General features: G+C 56.5%; 1 protein-coding gene across 2 annotated transcripts in view; it reads left to right on the top strand.

The window, feature by feature from the left end:
- Nucleotides 1-19,258, top strand: part of PDE2A (phosphodiesterase 2A, cGMP-stimulated) — a 98,854-nt gene that overhangs the window by 32,496 nt on the left and 47,100 nt on the right. Inside the window, exons 1-2 of one of the 2 annotated variants that reach the window (XM_011953061.1) lie at nt 1-26; nt 11,190-11,251. In XM_011953061.1, the coding sequence (XP_011808451.1) occupies nt 8-26; nt 11,190-11,251 (81 nt within the window). In that variant the 5' untranslated portion in view covers nt 1-7. The remainder of the gene's footprint in view (nt 27-11,189; nt 11,252-19,258) is intronic. The other variant, XM_011953060.1, reaches the window with a different exon arrangement.

The following is a 19,258-nucleotide window of genomic DNA, read 5'->3' on the forward strand; positions in this document are numbered from 1 at the left end:
CGCAGCCATGCGCCGACAGCCTGCAGGTAGGGGGGCCCCGCGCTGAGCACCAGGAGAACGGGGTGTCCGGCGAGCGCCGGGCAGGGTCCGCCCGCCCCTAAGCCCCCGAACCCTTCTCAAGGAGGAGACCCCTCCTCTAGTTCTGAATTCTACTCCTGTGCTGGGACGGCAGCGCAGACCAAGAGCCCTTGAAGCCCCGGCTCTCAGTCCAAACGTCACCCCAGACTCTGAACTCCTTTCGGATCCGGGGCTCCACCCCAAGCACTGAGCTTCCAGTCCAAGGTGGAACTGCAGTGCACACTGAGAGCTCTGCCCAAGCCTCAAATTTCTTTTCCTTAGATTAGTGGGGACCCCTGCCCACGCCTCGGAACCTTCACCATATATGTGGGACTCCCGGCACACCTGGACCACCTGAACCCCCAGCTGTCCTCCAGGACCCCACCTCAGAGCTGGCCTCACCCCAAGCCCCAAACCTCCATTCCACAGCCTCAATTGGACACCGCTCAGATTCCCACCCAAACATCTGGACTTCAGTGCTCAGCCTGGACCCTACCCCAGAGTGCAAATCTGTCCTTCTATCAGGGCTTCACTGGCCCCCTCTGTGGGACCCACTCCTCTATCCCTTCCCTCCCTCCTGTGTTGGAGATCTCCAAGCCTTTCCTCGTGGGGGCCCCTCCTTTTGTTCCTCTCCAGGTACAGTGGTCCCACTTTATTCTCTGGGCTTCTCTGGTTTCTCTTCAAGTGTTTCTGGGCTCTCTAATTTGGTCTGTTGCCCCATGTGCCCACCTCTCTTGGTCTATTTTGGTCTCTCTCTCATTTCTCTACGTCTCTATCTTTGTTTTGGGGTTTCTTTCTGCAGCCATCCCTTCCTCTTGTATCTACCTCTGCTTTGCGGTGAGGAGGGGCAGGCTCAGAGAGCAGGGCTAGTGTCCCTGGGACCCCCCTGCATCCCATGTTCTCAGGCATGGCATGGTGTGGGCTCACGTGGAAGGGCCTGAACGTGGAGTGTGCTGCCCTCAGGCGGTGCCCAGGGGTCTGAGGTGGTGGGGGGATGATGCAGTGGGCACTGGCTTTTGTAACTTATAAAGCCCCTCATCCCAGCTGCCTTGGTCTTGATGGGGGCGGCTAGGGCTTGAGATAGGGAAGAGTAGACTGCAATCTGGTGTCAGTCACCTGCGGTGGGATGTGTCCAGGCTGGGTGGGTCTGGAGTGTATGTGTTTGTGTGAGTGTTCCTCTGTGTGTGCAGCACGGGCTGGGCTGCATGTGTTGTGTGTGTCTTGTGTGTAATCTTGTGTGTTGTACCGTGTATGAGTGTGTCATCGAGAGTGGGATTATTTGTGGGGAGATTATGGGAAGTGTGGGAATTGTGGGTCTATGGCATCGTGTGCTATGTGTGGCTGGGGAGGCAGTGTTGTGCCTGTGGAGTGGTAACTGAGTGTGTGGCTGTTGTGTGTGTGGAGAACTTGTGTGTACGTGGCTGTATGTCTGTCATTGTACAGTGGAGTTGTTGTAGGGGCAGCTTGCATACAGGGCTCTATATGTAGTTGTGTATGTTACTGGCTGTTGTGTGTGGCCAGGAAGAGTCACTGCAGGGGCCTGATGGTTTCCAGTGGGTCTCTTGTCAGAGAGGAGTTGGGGCGGGGGTGTGCTGTGTGTGCCAGTGTGTTTGCAGCCTAGGTGGCTGGCTTAGAGTCACTATGGCACATCTGGGGATTGCTTGGGGAATATATCTATTAGGACCTGAGTGCTGGTGTTTGAGTGTCATGTGTCTGTGTGGTGGCTGCTCCTGTGGTTCTGGACAGGAAAGGGTTGCAGGCAGGGCTGAGGGGTCTGAGGTAAGGAGCCAGTTGACAAGTGTGTGAGTGTGTGTGTGTGCACGCATGTACGTGTGCATATGGGAGTGGGGTGAGGTGGGAGGAGGCAGTGGGCCAGCACGGCTGTCTATGCTAAGGGGCTGTGTGCCCACAAACGTGTGACATTAGGTGTGCACATTATCTATGCAGGCTGTGTCTGCATGTGTCTCTGTGTCTAGGTGGTGTGCGTGCTGAATTTAATTGGATGCATATCCTGTGGTTGGGGAGGTGAGAGGTGTGTGAGGTGCGTAGTGGGAGACGGTGTGAGTGTGGTGTGAAGTGAGGGTGTGTGAGCTGTGTGACTTTTTGGTGTGACGTGTGGATTATGTGATCTTTTCTCCCCGTGAGCTGTGTGTGTGTGTTGAGGAGTGAGTGGGGGATGGACAGTGAGCTGGCGGTGTGTGTGTTGGGGGTGTTGAGGACTGTAGAATGTGCTGCGGTGGGAGTGTGTGCATGAGGTGTGTGTGAGGAATGAAGTCTGTAACATTTGAGGCGTGTGGAATGTAGCGGGTGTCCCCATAAATGTCTGTGTAGTGACGCATGTGTGCAGGAGGGCTTGGCTGCCATCCTGTCTTTGCTCCCCTCCTGATCAGGTCCCTAGAGATGCCCTGGAATGTTCTCCATGCCCCCCCAACCCCAGCTGCCCCTACCCTTTGCCCTTCATCCTCCTTGCCTTGACCAAGTCCTTTGTTTTGGGTTTCCGGTGGAGCAGGCGCTGGACAGGCGGGCGGCAGGCGATGTCGCGGTCTGGGAACCTTTGTTCTTTTCCTCTTAGTTTGACTGGTGTTTGGGGCCCCGGTTTGGAGGAGGGTGTGGAGAGGATGCACGAGGCAGCAAGGTCACTGTGTTTACTACACCTCTTCGTGCTCCGCAGAAGGCAGGCGTACGGCGCAGGCGGTGAGGCCTGGGTGGTGTCTTTGGTGGCGCCTCTTGGTATAAGAAGAGCTTGGGCTGGGCGTGGAGTTTGCCAGCTCTGCAGTCTTAGTCCATGGTGGCCCAGCGCCCTTCCTGGCTTATGTCAGTGGGCTGAGCAGCCGAGCAGCCAAGCACTCGCTTCTCCAGGTTCACCTCCCCTCGCCCCTTCTCTGTGTGGCTGCAGCCCCTGGAGACAACCAGGAAGACCTCGATTTAGCTCTATTTGTGTTCACTCCAGGTCAGATGGAGGAGAAATAGTCCCCGTCCTCACAGAGATACTTATCTGAAAGGAGAGAGCTAGTCACACCTTTGGGGACCCTCTAGTCTGACGCAGTCTGTAGGGGATGCAGTCTGTAGGGGGATCGAGGTCATACCTTCCAGAGAGAGCTGTGGGAAAACCCTACTGGGCCACCTCTCAGCAGGTGCTTGAGAGAAGAAACATCCAAGATTCCTTGAGATTGGAAGGCTCAAAGAAGTCTGAGTCAGTTAGGGAAGGGGCTGGGGTCGATGCCACAGTGTCACACTCCAGAAGGTTCTCTGAAATGAATAGGCTTGAGCTGGACCTTGAAGGGGGTTTTGGGGTGGGCAGAGAAATGCAGCCTGGGGCTAAGGAAGGTTGTAGCCTGACTGGCAAAAGGGATCTTGCTGACCATTCCCCAGGCAACACTGTCTGGCTTTGGGTAGCCATCCCTGGGCCTTCAGCCTTCTCAAACTTTCATGGTACCTTTTTTATCCCATTGCCTCTGGCTGGAATTATCTTCATCATCACTGACACTGTCATCTTCATCATCTTTTATGCAGTTCTTTCCAAATTCCAAGGTCCTTTCACAAATGTCTCATTTAGCAGATTAACTCATGCAGTTGTCTAAAAGTCTTTATGGAACACCTGCTATGTACCAGACAGGCACAGTTTTAAGTGCCGGGGTCATGGTGGTGACCAAACTGGCCTCATGGAGCTCTTACCTTCTGTGTCCAGACATGCTGTCAGTCGCCCACCCTTCTGTGTTTCCCCCAGTCTGGGGCGCCTGGTTCTGTGGGGCTCCACATGTACACCTTCTGGTGCTGGGGTCTGGCTCCTACCAGAATGTGAGCTCTACAGAGGCTGGGCCTGAGTCTCTCCTCTACCCACCATGTGTGTCCTGAGCTGTGTCTGGCAGAGTCCAGATGCTCACACTTATCATCAGATGACCGGAACTGCCCTGTAGGGTTGGCAGCCCAGCTCCGTCTAGGGAAACTAGGGTCCAGTGGAAGAGGGGACTCAAGGCAGCATCTCATCAGGCCCTTCTTTTACCAGTAGCTCCAGAGACCAAGAGGGGTCAGGTGACTGGTGCAGGTCTCACAGCAGGGTGGCAGGGCTGGTGTCAGAAGACAGCACTTCTTGCTGCCAGGTTGGGCTCTGGCCCCAGCACCATGCTGCTCTCTGGCTGGCCTCCGTGCTGCCTGCGGCGGGTAAACGATTATTAATGACCCCCCTGGCAAGGAGACAGGAAATGTTTCCCAGCCACAGCTGGGGACCTGCTCCCTGCCAGCCCCAGCTATCCATACCCGCCCTGACCATGGCGTCAGTGCTGATGTTATCTTCGTTCTGCATCAGTCTTCTTTGCTCCTTCTGCCCATCCCCCCACCTTCCTGATCTTGACATCCTAAGGGTAAATGACGACACCCTAGGGTAAATGATGAGAAGGTACAGAGCTTTCTTTTCCATATCCCTGTCCCTCACCACTTTCTCCAACCTGACTCATCTCTACCTTCTTCCTTTTCCCACGCCAGCCAGAAGTAACTCTTCCTCCAGGAAGCCTTCTCTGAATGCACAGCCAGCTCCTCCAGTGGCCACTACCCTGGGCCCGAGGCACTGAGTCCCCCTCATTGCAGACTCTAGTCCTCCACTGATGATTTGCTCTGATGGTCTTAGGGCTGGCCTGGGAACTTCCTGAAGCCTGTCGCTAACTGCTGCCTTAGGACTGACATGTGGAGGGTCCTCCCAGATGCCACCTCCAGGAAGTCTCCAGTTTCACCCAGCCCAGGGATTCTTACCTCCTTTGAGCACTCTGCCCTTCCTGTCTGAGTTACACATGTGTACTTCCAGGACTTCCTAGGTGGACATTGGTGAACACCTGCTATGTGCCTAGCAGAGAGGATGGAAAGAGATGAGCAGGATGCAGGCCTTAAAATCCCCACACATTCCCCCAAGCCTGAGCAATGTTGCATCAGCCCCATGGCAGGTGGCACAGACCTGGGTACTAGGGCTGGGGGCGGGGAGGTGGGGAAGCAGGGAGTGATGTTGGTAGAGTGTGTGGAGAGGGCAACGAAGGAGATAAACTCAGGGGCCATGGTAATATAAAGCAGAGACCCCTATTTCAGCCCAGAGTGGGAGGGAGGGGCACACTGGGGAGCTTCCAGGAGGAAACAAATCTAGACTGAGAGCTAAGGGTCAAGCCAGGAGAAAGTTCTGGACAGAGGGGACAACAGACCTTCTGGTTATTGTGAAGGTTTGTTTGTGGCAGACAGGGAGGAGAGCCTGTGGCAGCACCACTCCATGGAGCAGGCCCCTGGGTGCCAGGCGTCTGGGTCCGGGGTATGGGAGCGGTGAAGCTGGCCCAGCAAGATGGTGCAGGACTTGTAAGCCATGTTAAGGACCGCGGACTTGTCCTGGAGGGAAATTGACCCTTGGGAAGAGCTGAGGGAAGAGATATGACAGATCAGATCTGCATGTTCGGGAGCTCCCGGGACCATGGTGTGGAGACTGAGGGGGAGGCTGGTGTGGCCCAGGTAAAGGGGGTGATGAGGCCTGGACAGGGAAATGGCTAAAGAATGCAGGGGAGGGAATGGAGTGGCCAGGGCTGGTGGAGGGAGCCGGCCAGCTGTAGACATGAAGGTCAAGGGAGGAGAATGCTGCCCCACCCAGGTGTCTGGGTGGGTTTTGTGCAGTCTCTGAGAGGTATAGGAGGGAAGACAGGGGTTAGTGGCAGATGCCTGGGCCTGTGTCACGGCTCTTTAAAGACCAAAAGGTCTTGGAAAAGCCTCCAAGGAGGTCATGAGCTTTGAGGTTAAAGGGAGACCTGAAGCCCACTCAGGGCTGCTATAGCCTCACCTGTAACATGGGGAACTCGGGATCTGCCCTGAGCAAAGAGTGTTCAGAATTCAATAATCAAAACAATCTGTGGAATATAATACTTAATAAAATTCAAATCCAAAAATGTCTGAGTACATTCCAAAATGAGTAAAAATGTAAATTTATGAAAATGCTAAACATACGTGATTGTTCTAATGTAAATTGTAAGCCTCAGCTGCTTCCCAAAACTTTGGATCAGGCTCCCTTGAAGCTGCTGCCTCTGATGTGGCTACCCCCTGCGGCTTCAGGACCTTCCTGTTCAGCTCCCTTGAGAGGAGCCAGCAGGGCCCCTCCTCTGCAGAGCCTGTACTCTGGCTGGTGGCTTCAGGGGGCAGGCATTCTGCCTTTCCTGTCCCCCACCCTAAGGGAGTTGGCCTTGCATGCCTCCCATCCATGGTTGCCTCTACTGGGGGCTGCCACTGGGAGACAGGAAGGGCATGGGAGTTGCAGGAGCTCAGGGTAAGAGGGGCCGAGAGCTCGTGGTATGGAGGGGGAGCGGGAAGGTAGGGTGGCCAGAAGAATGGAGAGGGCAGGGAGTGAGAGCAAAGGGAGACAGGCAGAGCTGAAGAGCGGTATCACCCCAACGTCAATACTGGTATTTCAGAATAGAAAAGCTGTGCCATTTCCCAAAACATCATAATGTTGAAGTCCAATCTTGCAGTCTCTGAGCTGAGCATTGCTTGGCCCCCACTCTCCAGTATTCTTGCATGAGACCAGTTTTCTGGGCTGCATTTTCTCACTTGTAAGAGGAGGAAGGTGAGGGTCAGTATCTCCCAGCGATATATGAGCTCTAGCTCTAGAAGTGTAGGATTTTGAGAATCTGGAATTGTCAGTCTGTGGGGTTCTAACTGGGACAATTCTAGCATTCCTTGACTCTCAGCTTCCAGCCAGGGCTGTGTGGATGCGTGGTTGTGTGATTCCGACATTCTGAGACTTTAAGATGCTGAGGCTCTAGGAGCTAGAGATACGGACATTCTGTGAATCTAGGATTCTAGGATTTGATGGTTTGATGATTCAATGGTTCTAAATGGGGCTGCTGGGAAGAGCTGCAACCACCTGCCTTGTTAATGTCAATGTTCAGTTATTAAAAACATAACAAGAAGCAATGGAGACAGATAGCTCAGAATGGTGGGCGCTCCCTCCGCTCCCAGTGAGGGAGGACAGGAGAAGTTGGGCTGGCCTTAGAGGAGAATGGAGACCTTTACAACCTGGGTCACACAGGCTGTTTCTCCTGTCACAACAGAACTGGTGTGTGTACATTCGAGAGACCTGCCACTCTCAAAGCTTGCAGAGTAAGGGACTCATTTCCTTCAACATTGGCCTCTATTCCTTAACCATTTCAGACTGGGCGGAGAGAGAGGTTGCTACCCTTTCCAAAGTTTCTGGGCAGAAATGGCAGCAGTGGAGGAAGGAGAGGCCTGCTTACCCCTGCCCCTTCCCTGACAGCCTGAGGGGGGAAAACAGGACATGAATACTTCCTGGACACAGACATGGAAATGCATGAAACCCTGCCTGCGAGGGCCCCGCGTCCATAGGGCTCAAACAAGGGCAGAGGCCAGGACAGCCAGTGGGGTCCTGTCAGCACCCTCTCAGTACAGGCTGAGGAAGGAAGGCCCTGTTCTTGCCCCAAGGGTGGCAGTGAGAAGGGGTCAAGGAAGGGAGTCCCAGGTCAGACATCGAAAGTGCTGACAGGTCCTCCCCTGTGTGTGAGGCCACAGGCCAGCCTCGCAGAAGGCCAGCCCAGCTGTCCAGTGTTTCACTGCCTCGTGGGTCCTTTCTATGCCTCAGCACCCAGGCCAGAGTTGGGGAGGGGTCCAGGCTGCAGGGGAGGGTTTCCTTCCAGAGTGCCCACCTCAATAGATCCTTAGAAGCCCAGTACCACTGCACAGGTCCAAGGGCTTCCCCTGCCTGGTAGGTTCACAGACCAAAGCTGGCCCTGATCACACAGCAAAACGGGGCCTGAAATCAGGCTTCCTGATTCCCAGTCCTGGGTGTTCGTTGTTGCCCACAACCTCCCCCACTTCCTCTGGGACACCTGAGGGGCAGGAGTGGAGGCGGGACTCAGGTTAGGGAGCAGAGCCTCTGTCCATCACCCCTCCGTCTTCCTCCTCCCACAGGCCAGAAGCAGGTGTGGTGGTGACAGCTGCCCCCAGTCCTCCACAAGGCTCCATTGTCCCCGGCAGGGAGCCCCTCCCCAGCTGCAGGCCCGAAATGTGCCTCCCTGGGCCCTTCTGTCGTAACCACCCACTTCCTCCTGCTGCTCCTTCCCTGGTCTCATCTGCACTTGCCCTCGGGCCCTCCCCATCCCTGTGAGGTCTCCATCTGTGGCTCTCTCTGGGTTTAAGCCTCTCTCCAGTGAAAGTTAGATTTGGAAGGGCCCTGGGGGATCACCAAGTCCAACCCCTTTATTCTTCCGATGAGGAGGCCAGCTCAGAGAAGGGAAGGTCCTGTCCAAAGCTGCACAGTAGGCTGGGGCACAGCCCAGTGCCGTGCTCCCTTCAGCGCTGGGTCATGGGTGCACCCTGCCCTTGGCATCAGGCGTCTAGGGTTTGAGGACTGACTGTGATGATCAGCGCTAAGCACACAGGCACCTACAGAAACGTGGTGGGGGGCTTCTCTCCTCAGCCCTTCTTCACAGCCCTGAGCTGCCCTCCCTTCCCCTTCTTTGCCCAGCTCCTCTCTCCTTCACTACCCCTGCTGTCTGCTGACTCCTGCCTCTGGCAGACACTGTCCTTGGGACACAGACTAGGGCTCAGGCCTCCATGACTGGGATGCACACCCATGCGCCCAGACACGGACCCACAGGCATGTGCAAGCGTATCACGGGGTCTATAAATCCCAGCTGAAAACTGGTCAGACCATCAGGAGGCCACCCTGGAACCCAGTGTCCTCCTCTTCCTGTCAGGCCTCACACACCTCCTCTAGGAAGCCCCTTAGGACCCCTGAAGACTGTCTTCATCCAACTAGCCCCTTTGTGACAACTGAACTCTGGGAGCCTAGGTTCCTCCTGTGACTCAAAGGGCAAGGCTGAGTCCCCCCTTCAGTCCTGGGGCCACTCCTTCAGTGTCTCCAGGAGGGGTTCAGCTTCCTGTTGCTGGGTGGGGAGAGCCCTGAGGTCCCCACAGGACGTGGGACAATGGGGAGGAGGTGACAGATGAGAGGCTAACTCTTCCCTAAAGCAGACTCTACCCTCCCCTGACCTCCCTGGCTGGTGGCTTGGACACAGCCCTGGCCTGTTGGCCCCTTAGGACTAGGGTCCTGGTCTGACCCCACAGTGTGGAGGTCTGGGAATCAGAAGCCCTGGTTCTCCAGCAGCAGTTCTCTAACTGGCGGCTAGGGAGTCCAGGCCTCCAGGGCACTGGTAGGTTATTGGTGGGTTGGTGCAGATTCCAGTGTCCAGGAGGGGTGAGCTGAACTTCTGCGGCCTGAGGGGCCTGTGTATAAGAGATAGGAGAGTGGTAAACACAGGCTGGGTGGGATTATGGGGAGCTGGGAATACCTAGCTGAGACTCCCCTCATCCTAGCCACTTTCTCCACACTTGAAATTGGCTGGAGGGGGAACCAGAAATTGGGTGGGGTTGGGGAGGGACAGGAGCCAGCAGCCTGCCTCCACCTCTGGGCAGTGCCTCTGCTGGGGGGCAGGAACCTGTCCTGGGAGTGGTGGGAGGCCTGAGGGGGGAGCTGGATTCTGCCGTGAAACTGGCACTCCCTCCTGTCAGGGGAGGGGAGGGGCTGTCCCTGGCTGCTCAGCAGGTGGCCCATCTGGCTGTGGGTGGAAAAGAAGACTCAGGCTTTGTGGATAAAAGGGATGGCCCTGGGGTCAGGCACTTATCTCAACCCTCGTCATTTCCTCTGCCGGACACAGCTGGGTGAGTGGGGTCATTGCACAGAGGGAAGGAACAGGCCAGGGCCAATACATACCAGGCCCTACAGGAGAGTCAGGCACATGGGTGACCTCACCACACCCTGGGCTGCAGTCAGTACCTCACAGAGGCCCAGCCACACACCACAGTCACTGCAGGAGATGGCCACACCTAGACCATCACACCACACACAGACCAAGTCTCCCCAGGTGACACTCAGGCCCAGCTGCAGGCGCAGCTAAGAGGGAAGACCCTGCAGGAAAAAGGGACATGTGGGACAACCAGACACCCTGCCTCAGCCACACCACAAGCCTCCGCACACCAGGTGCAGCTCCTGTCACCCCTACGGTCAACCCAAGGAGAGCCAGAGATTCCAGCAGTCGTGGGCAGGCATCCAGTGCCCAGGCGAGAAGAGGGGGACACCAGCAGGGAACCCAGAACCTCCTCCATACCAGACTGTGCCCTCCCCCCAGCTCACAGAAGGAGCGCCTCAGGCTGTTTATTTCCTAGCAGTGACTAGCAGGGATGGGTGTCTCATCCCCCTCCCCCTCCCAGTCCCCACCACACGATGCTGAAGCTGCCAAATCAAATCAGCCCCTGCACCCGCGCCAGGCTGGCATGGCGGCCAGCAGCTGACGGGAACGAAGCCAGGCTCAGAATATCCCGCCGCCTGTCCGATGCCTGGGTAGGCTTGTTGGGTGGGGGTGGGGAGGGGCAGCAGCCTGGCAGCCAGGCCCTAGGCAGTGCCCCTCAGAGAGGCTGGGGTTTGGAATGCCGCGGGATGGTGGGCTTCTGGAGAATGAGTGAGCAGGTCCCTGTTGTGTCTCCAGGCTGCTGTGGCAATGTCTCCACCGCCAGCCTTCCGGGAGCTGTGGAAGTGGTGCCGGTGGGATACAGGCTGGGGGGTCTGATCCCAGTCCAGATGATTGGGTGCCAGGCTGGGCCGGGGGCTCCCACATGCGCTCACATTTATTTGAGACTCACAACACCTGGGCTGGAAGCCCCTTGGTTGTCTGTGAGTAAAGGCCCAAATCACTGTGGAGGCCCAGTGACTATGTGAGGTGGACATTATGGATCCCATTTTATAGATAGGGAAACTGAGGCTTAGAGAGGGCTAGTGGAGCTCCCTGGAGAGAAGCAGAAGTGGAGGAGGCCTCAGAAAGAGTAAAGAGGTGGTCATTTCCACTCCTTAGGAGCCCTAAGTGGAAAGAAGGAATATGGCTCTGTCCTCAGAGTCAAGGAACAGAGAATATGGCAGAGCCAGAGGTGCCTATGGGAAGCAGAGAATAAGGAGGGAGTCTGGGGAGAGAGCAAGGTGCAAGCGGGCAAGGCTTCCTGGAGGAGGGAGCCATCCATGGGCCTGCTGGGGGCTAATGGGAGGGCAGGCTAGGGAGAAGGGGAGAAGGCCTGGCCGGCCTCAGCCCCTGACCTTCTTGTCTCTGCAGCCAGCCTGGACCCCCTTGCAAAGGAGCCAGGACCCCCAGGGAATAGAGACGACCGACTGGAGGTGAGAGCTCAGTGGAGGGAGAAGTGGGTGGGCTTGAGGGGGTGGGGCGCAGACTGAAGATCAGTCTGAGTGGTGCCCTCCCCCTTGGGAGGACGGGGAGGCTGGAGTCACATCCCAGCCCCAGCCCTCCAGACTAGGACCACCCCCATATCAAGGCCATCTCCCCTCACCCCATATATCCCCAGCCTGGAAGTCCTCCCATGAGGATTCCTCCTCCCAACTCACCTGGGAGTCACTCCAGACTACTCCCTTGTCCTCCCCACCCTCACCCAACAATTCCCTGTTGATTCTCTGCCCTGAGTGTTTCCCGAGTTCCTCTCCTCTCCATTCCGCCGCCTGTTTGGGTCCAGGCCCCCTCAACTCTCCCCTGGGTCACTCACTGGCTGCTTGCTTTCAGTTTCCCCCATCCTCCACGTGGCCACCAGGAGGATCTTTCTAATGCACAGACCTGAACTTGTCACTCTCTTGCCCCAGAATCCTCCATACTCCCCATCCCCATGTCCCCCTCTGCAACCCCAGCCTGGCCATTGTCCCCCTTCATCCATTGCTGCCTCCCCCAAACTACTCCCACTGGCCTCTTCCCTCCTCAGCTTCCTAAATCCTTCGGGGATCAGCTCTAGCCTCCTCTCCTCTGGGAAGTCCTCTCTACCCCTTGACCATGGGACCAAGCTCGCTCATGCTCCCTCCTCTGAGCTCTCCTGCCCTGGCAGTCAGATGCTGGAGTGCTCTGCTGTCTGTCGCCCACTGTGCTGTGCCACGAGCACCCTGTTTTCTCCATGACGTGACTCTGTATGTGTGTCTGCCTTGCCTTCTCTGCACTGTGAGCTCCTTGAGCCTGGGGACTATGCTTTCTTCATTCCTGAACCTTCTACCACCCTTGGATGGGTACCGGTGCAGCGCTCAGCCCGCGCATTTCCTGCCCTATGAGGGGTGCCATCCCCACCCCCCAACCATGCCTTCCTTCCCTGTGAGGGGTGCCTCATAGAAATCTTCAGTGCTCAAAGGGGCCTTGACGAGCAAAAAAAGGTGGGCTGCTGATGTTGAAGATCGGCACAGAGGAGGGTGTGTGTGTGTGTGTGTGTGTGAACTGGACCCACAGCCAGAACAGCAAGAGTCTGCCCAGGCCCGGCTGAGAGGGAGAGGAAGATGCTGCTTGTATCAGTGTGTGCCAGGAGACTTTGATACCCCCCTTGTTTAATTCTTACAACATCCCTATGAGGTAGGGGCTGCCATTATTCCTGTTTCACATTTGGGGAAGCTGAGGCCCAGAGGGGTCATGCAGTGAGTGAATTGGAACAGAGCTAGGAGTGGAGCCTAGAGGTGTCTCAGGCTCGAGGCTCACTCTTTCCCGGCCCCTGAGTAAGATGGTGCCCACACAGGGCCTGGTGCACAGGAGGGGCTCAGCACAGGTTCCCAGCTGGGACACAGGGCCAAGACCTGAGAATGTGCCTCCAATTGGGACTGGGCCCTGCTGCTGGGAGCTGGCAAAGGGAGATGGGAGGGGAGGGCCTGGAAAGCCATTATTAATTTATTTACTGCCATGGCATTCCCCATGGGGCGGGGCTCCCCCCAGAGCTGGGACAGATGGTGTTCCTGGGAGCCTGTAGTGTCTCAGCAGCCTCAGCCACACGCCAGGAAAGACTAGATTTGTCATCCACCCAGGGAGCCATGAGAGGAGGGGCTTTGGCGTAGCTGAGACCCTCCTGGGCAACCAGGGCTGTGCCCCGAGGGAAGGAGTGTGGCTCCAGGCTCCCTGCTCTGCCTCTGGGGCAGCCCCTGCTGCCTAGGCCATAGGTCTGCCCTCTGCAGGTTCAAGTTCTGCTCCTTGTTCAGCTCCACCGGCCTCGTCCTTCCCATGAAGCTTCCCTGGGTCAGCCCCACCTGTTCCTACCCCTGTATTCTCTCTGCCTTTCCTTGAGCTGGGTCCTGCTGCCTCCTCCCTCTGACCGAGGATCCGGAGCCATGAGCTCCTCAGCCCTCAGCTCTGTCCTGACCCCATCCCCACACGTATCCCAAAAACAGTTAGTGTCTGCCTGGGCTCTTGGCAGGGCCTGCTGGATTTCTGGGTTCTGCCAGCACCCCACCCGAGTGTCCAGGTCTATACTCAACCCTGCTGGGAAGAAATGGGCTGCCTGAGGGGATGCTCCCAACATTGAGAGGGCAAGACTGGAGAGAGTGGGGACCTGAGGGCATTGCTCAGACCATAGGGACAGCTGGAGGGAAAAGGGACTGGGGAGCCTGAGGGGCCCTATTGTCGGGGTGGAGCTGGGAAGCCACGATGGCCTCATATAGTGGACAAGTCACGGGGTCAGATGAGCACAGGTTCAAGTCCCAACTCCCTTGCTTCCTAGGTGTGTGGCCTTGTGCCTGCCACTTAACCAGCCTGAGCGTCAGTCTCCTCACCTGCCAGGCAGGGATAAGAACCTCTATCATGGCCGGGCACAGTGGCTCATGCCTGTAATCCCAGCACTTTGGGAGACTGAGGCGGGTGGATCACAAGGTCAGGAGATCGAGACCATCCTGGCTAACATGGTGAGACCCTGTCTCTACTAAAAATACAAAAAATTAGCTGGCTGTGGTGGCGGGCGCCTGTGGTCCCAGCTACTCGGGAAGCTGAGGCAGGAGAATGGCATGAACCCGGGAGGTGGAGCTTGCAGTGAGCCGAGATTGCGCCATTGCACTCCAGCCTGGGCAACAGAGCGAGACTCTGTCTCAAAAAAAAAAAAAGAACCTCTATCATTATTGGACATAATCACTGTTATTCGACATTACCACAACAGAGCTGTTGGGAGAAGTTACAAAACCTGTATATGTGGGGTGCCCGGCGCAGGCCTGGCACATGGCAGGTCCTTGGGGAGAGTTAGCCTCCTCCCTGTTCCCTCAAGGGTGCCATCCTTAGAGCCAGGACTAGGCTATACCCCTGTGAGACAGGGTGCTTTGCAGAGCTGGGCTGAGGCTTATAGAAGTTCTGTGAGCATGGCACGCTCTCCTGGCACTGGCTGGGTAGCAGCCAAGAGAGCAGAGCTGCCAGCACCCAACCCCACCAAGCAAGCATGTGTTCAGCACACCCTCCTGGGATGGTTTCCTAGCCCCTGTGCCAGCAGCTGGCTTGGAGGAGGGGCTCTTCCAGCTCAGCCTGGCATCCTCCTTCAGGGCCAGGCCTCCGCGTCATTACTGCCTCTCTGAAAGTTGGGGCTGGGGCCGTTCAAGTTGGTGAACTGAACACGGTGAGTCAATGCCCTCTTTGTGATGGCTCTCAGGGCCCAGGTGGGGACTTGGGAGCCCTAGCTGGGGTGGGGGCATGGGGAGAGGCAGACGTGAATGAGGGCACTGTCGTCCACAATAAGTACCGAAATGCACCGCCCAACACCGGCTTCTCTATTGCTGCCCTTGGGACAAAGACCACACCCCTTGGCAGGGCACTGCTGGCCTTGCCTGCTGGGTCCCCTCATGTCCCCTCATGCCCTGAGACATCTAGCGCTCCAGCCACCTTGTTGTGTTCACTCCCAGCACACAGCAGCTCCTCCTGCCTCCCTGCCTTTGCTCACGCTGACCACCTGTCTGGAACATCTTTCCTTTCTTTCTCCACCTACTCTCTTTTCAAGGCCCAGATGAAATGTCACCTCCTTTGTGACGTTCTTTCAGGCTAGTCCCTCCACCTCAGGCCGAGCCAGTCTCCTCCCTTCCCTGGGCACTCACAGTCCCCATTTCCCTGAGCCCACAGTTGGGAAACCTGTTACCCCACATGGTGCTATGGGTAATGTGTCCTTCCCCATGGGATTGTAAACACCCAGGAGACAGAGACTGAGGCTGAGTCTTCTTTATCTCTCTTGGGCCCATATGGTGCCTGGTAAAGGCCTGGTATACAGTAGATGCTCAATAAATACTTCTTGAAGGATGGAGAGGGTCAAGGGCACTGACCAAAGAAGCCAGAGAGCAGCTAGGCAGTCAGAGAGGTCCGTGAGGTCAGCTTCTGACACCAGCAGCTAAGGACAACCAGGATGAGAACAGGACTGGGAACAAGCAGATAGAGGAGCCTGGAGCAAGGACTCAGCCCCAGAGGGGTCTGCAGGAGACTGGCTCATGCTCAGAACCCAGCTCCAAAATGCTCTGCCTGTGAGTCCTGGGCTGAGGAAGGCTTGGTGCCAGAGTCAAGGTGAGGCTGAGGCCACCAGTGAATATGTGGGCCCAGCTGCGGGGGTAGCACTAGGCAGGGGCGGGAGCCAGGCTGGAGGGGGTATTGCCATTGCTGCTGCGGGTGCATCAGGGCTTCACTGGGGAAGGAGCAGCTTGTGCGAGAGTGTGGGCAGGAGTGGGAGGGGAGAAGGCTCTGAATATAGGAGAACAGCTTACCAGCAAGGAGCCCTGGGGTGAGGCTGGAGGGGCCGCAGTGGAGGCAGCACTTTTCAGCTTACCTAACATTCTCGAGTGAGTGCTCCTAACTGCCAGATGGGCTGCCTCCTCCTGGATTCTGCACATCAGGAGCCAGTGGCCTCTACAATGCCCCATGGCCCCAAGGGAGTGGATGCCAACAAGTTGGCCATAGCATCTGGCATCCATGGGGGTCCTGAGGCCCTGCCACTTGTCTGTGCCCACCTGTCTGGCTGCACGGGCCCGGGGCGTGCAGGGACCTGGGGCCGGGGAGGCGGTCTCAGCTACCACTCCAGCCTGTCTCTCTGCCTGCCACACTGTCCACTGTCCACACCCCTGGCTGACTGAGCAAAGACAGAGATGGGCATCTCAGGTCCTGCCATCAGAGAAACCTAGTCCAAAGGAGGAGGCATCAAGCACGAGGGACTTATACCCAGAGAAGACACACACTGAGACCAGGCCAGGCTCACAGGCAGGCCTAGGCCCAGGGAGGGCCAGCTCCGTCAGTGACCTGGAGTTGAGACTTAGGGAAAGGCAGGAGCTGGCTCAGAGGCGCAGGCAGGTCGATGGCAGTGCCCAGGCCAGATGCTGTGGCCCAGGGCTGAGGTTCCTCCAGCTGGCTCCGCCCCCCACCGTCCCGCCTGGCCTTTGGCTGTAAACACTGAGAGAACAAGTTCCGTTTCCCGGGAAATATTTATCTTAGGCTGTGTGAGAAGCGTGTGCACTGGCCTCCATATGTCCTTCCTGCAGACTGGCTGGGGCAGGAGAGGGGGCTTGGCAGCGCCCTTTTTGGGGGCCGTCCATGGGGCTAGGAGGGAAGGGTGTGCCAGAGGCCCCTGCCTAGAGCCTGAGTTCGAGTGCTGGCTGAGGGAGAGGTGGGAGCAGATGAGAGAGAAGCCTGTTTTCTCCAAACCCCACAGATGTCCTCCGCCTCTCTCACATTCCTTTCTTCTTCCTGGTCCATCCTGTCTCCTCCAGGTTCCGGCTCCAGCCTGGTGTCCCCTCCTCAGCCTGCCTTTTCCTCCTCCTCCTCCTCCTCCCTGTTTCCTGGCTCTCAGCCGCTTCGTCTGGGAAGTCTTCCTCAACTTTAAACCCTCGAACCCTTGTCCTCTGCCCTCCATCTCCCACTCCTCAGGCTTCCAGCAGCTTCATGCGGAGCTCCGTAGATCAGCACTGGGCTGGTCCTGTCCTCCAGTTGTTCAGCCACTGTAACAGCTTTGTGCAGGCTGCCCTGGAGCCCTGTTCTGGGAAGCACAGGCCTGGACACCCTGGGACTGGGTCAGGGCCCAGAGCTGATCTCCTCTGTCCATCCCAGCAGAGCCAGCACCAGTGCAGACACATGGGGTATCCAGGTTGGTGGACTGGGGGAGGACGGAAAGTCCCATGGATCCAGCCAGAATATTAGAGTGGGGAGGCAGAGGGCCCAGGGTTCCTGCTGGCCAGCCGCTGGGCTTAGGGGTGTGTATCCCAGACAGGCCAGGCCTGCCGGGGGCCCTGACAACAGGAAATCCTTGAAGGAACAAGCAGAGGCTGAGGAATCTGAGCACAACAACAGGAAACAGCCGTGACACGGGGCAACAGCCCTGGCGACTGCCCAGTGGGGTGGGGACGAGGGGCCGAGCTTGTGGGACCCAGGGTAATGCCAAGAGGGACAGTGAGACACTGTGGGACAGGGGGCATTCTGCACGTGTGACACGGAGCGTATGACATGTAATATCAAGTATGTGACCATGATCACAGGGTACTGTGTGGTGTGTGGGTGAGTCACTGAGTATGTGACACTGGGTGTGAGGCACTCTATGACAGCAGATGTGTACACAGTGGCTGTGCCACCAAGTGTGTGACACTGTGACACTGTGTGATATTGATTGTGTGATGCTGATACCAAGTGTGTGACATTGCACATTGCCTGCTACCACTTATGTGACACTGAAAGTGACAATGAGCACATGGAGGGTGTGACTCCATGAGAATCAAATACAGAAACATGAGCAAATGATGCTGCAGTAGGAGGTATGGTCCTGAGTCTGTGGCTCCAGTGTCTGACACTGAATTGTGACACTGAGTGTGTCCCAAACATGTCTAGTGAGGCTGAGTGTGCAAAGGAGTGACATGGAGTGATAGCAAGTGTGTGGAAGTGGGCGTGTGATGCTGTGTGACCCTGGGCCTGACATTACATGTGTGATACTCTGTAATGGTTGTGACAGTATGCAGTGTGCACACACAACACTGTGTTGGACACTGTCATGGGAAGGCACCGATGGGTTCAGGCAGGAAAGTAACACCATCCAAAGGATGGTTTTAAAAGATTGCTCTGGCCGGGTGCAGTGGCTCACACCTATAATCCCAGCACTTTGGGAGGCTGAGCCGGTTGGATCACCTGAGGTCAGGAGTTCAAGACCAGCCTGGTGAAACCCCGTCTCTATTAAAAATACAAAAATTAGCCAGGCGTGGTGACAGGTGCCTGTAATCCCAGCTACTCGGGAGGTTGAGACAGGAGAATCACTTGAACCCGGGAGGCAGAGGTTGCAGTGAGCCAAGATTGCGCCATTGCACTCCAGCCTGGGTGATGAGTGAAACTCCACCTCAAAAAAAAGAAAAGAAAAAAAAGAAAAGAAAAAGAATACTCGGGCTGCAGAGTATGTGTGTGTGCGAGTGTGCATGGTGCGTGACAGGGGAGGGGAGATAAGTTAGGGGGAGGCAGATAGGAGGTGGGCAGAGCAATTGGAGGCTCCTGCAGCTGCCCACACAGGAGATGGTGGTGCCTGTGCTAATGGAATGGCAGAAGAGTTAGAGATATGGAGCAACTTTGGAGATATTTGAAAGTAGAAATGACAGAACTTGCTGATAAATGAGATGATGAGCAAGAGGGAAAACCAGAGAACAATCTCCAGGGTTCTGGCTTGAAGAACCAAGCGATGGATGGTGGAGATGTTTCTGAGATGGGCAAAGGCAAGGGGGAGGGTCAGCACTAGTGGGGTGGGAAGACAAGGAGGCAGAAATTGAGTGAACTGTTTTGGACATGTTAAGGGAAGCATCCAGATGAAGGTGTGCAGTGGGCATCGGGGCCAGGCTGGGGATACACCTGGGAGTCGACAGGCATGGGGGTTTGTTAAGGTCGTGGACCTGGCTCAGATAATGGAGAAAGGGAGCTTGGCAACAGAAGAGGTGGGGACTGAGGACCAAGCCTTAAACCCTGCGTGTTCCATTGTCTAGAGGCCGGGGAGGTGAGAAGGAGCAGCAATGAGACAGAGGAGGAGGGCTAGGGAGGCAGAGGACACCAGGGGTGTGAAGTCAGAAGCCAAGCCGGCAAAGAGGCTCAAGTGGGAGGGAGGGACGGTGTGTGGTTGGTGCTGGCCCACAGGTAAGATGGGAACTAGAAGATTGTGCTGTGCTGGGCCCTGTGGGTGAGTCAGGCTAATGGGAGCCATTTCAGTGATGTGCTGGAGCCAGAAGTCAGACTGGCCTGTGTGGGATAGTCAGGGAGGTGAAGACGTGAGCCTGCAGAGCCCTTTGGAGATGTTGGGCTGTGAGGGCTGCAGAGAAGGACATGGTTGCTGAAAAGGGACATTACATTTTTTTTATTATGGATGATTTTAAGCAGACACAATACCAGAGAGAATAATATAAGAAACT

Source organism: Colobus angolensis, unplaced genomic scaffold (genome assembly GCF_000951035.1).
Source record: "Colobus angolensis palliatus isolate OR3802 unplaced genomic scaffold, Cang.pa_1.0 Scaffold355, whole genome shotgun sequence".
NCBI lineage: Eukaryota > Metazoa > Chordata > Mammalia > Primates > Cercopithecidae > Colobus > Colobus angolensis.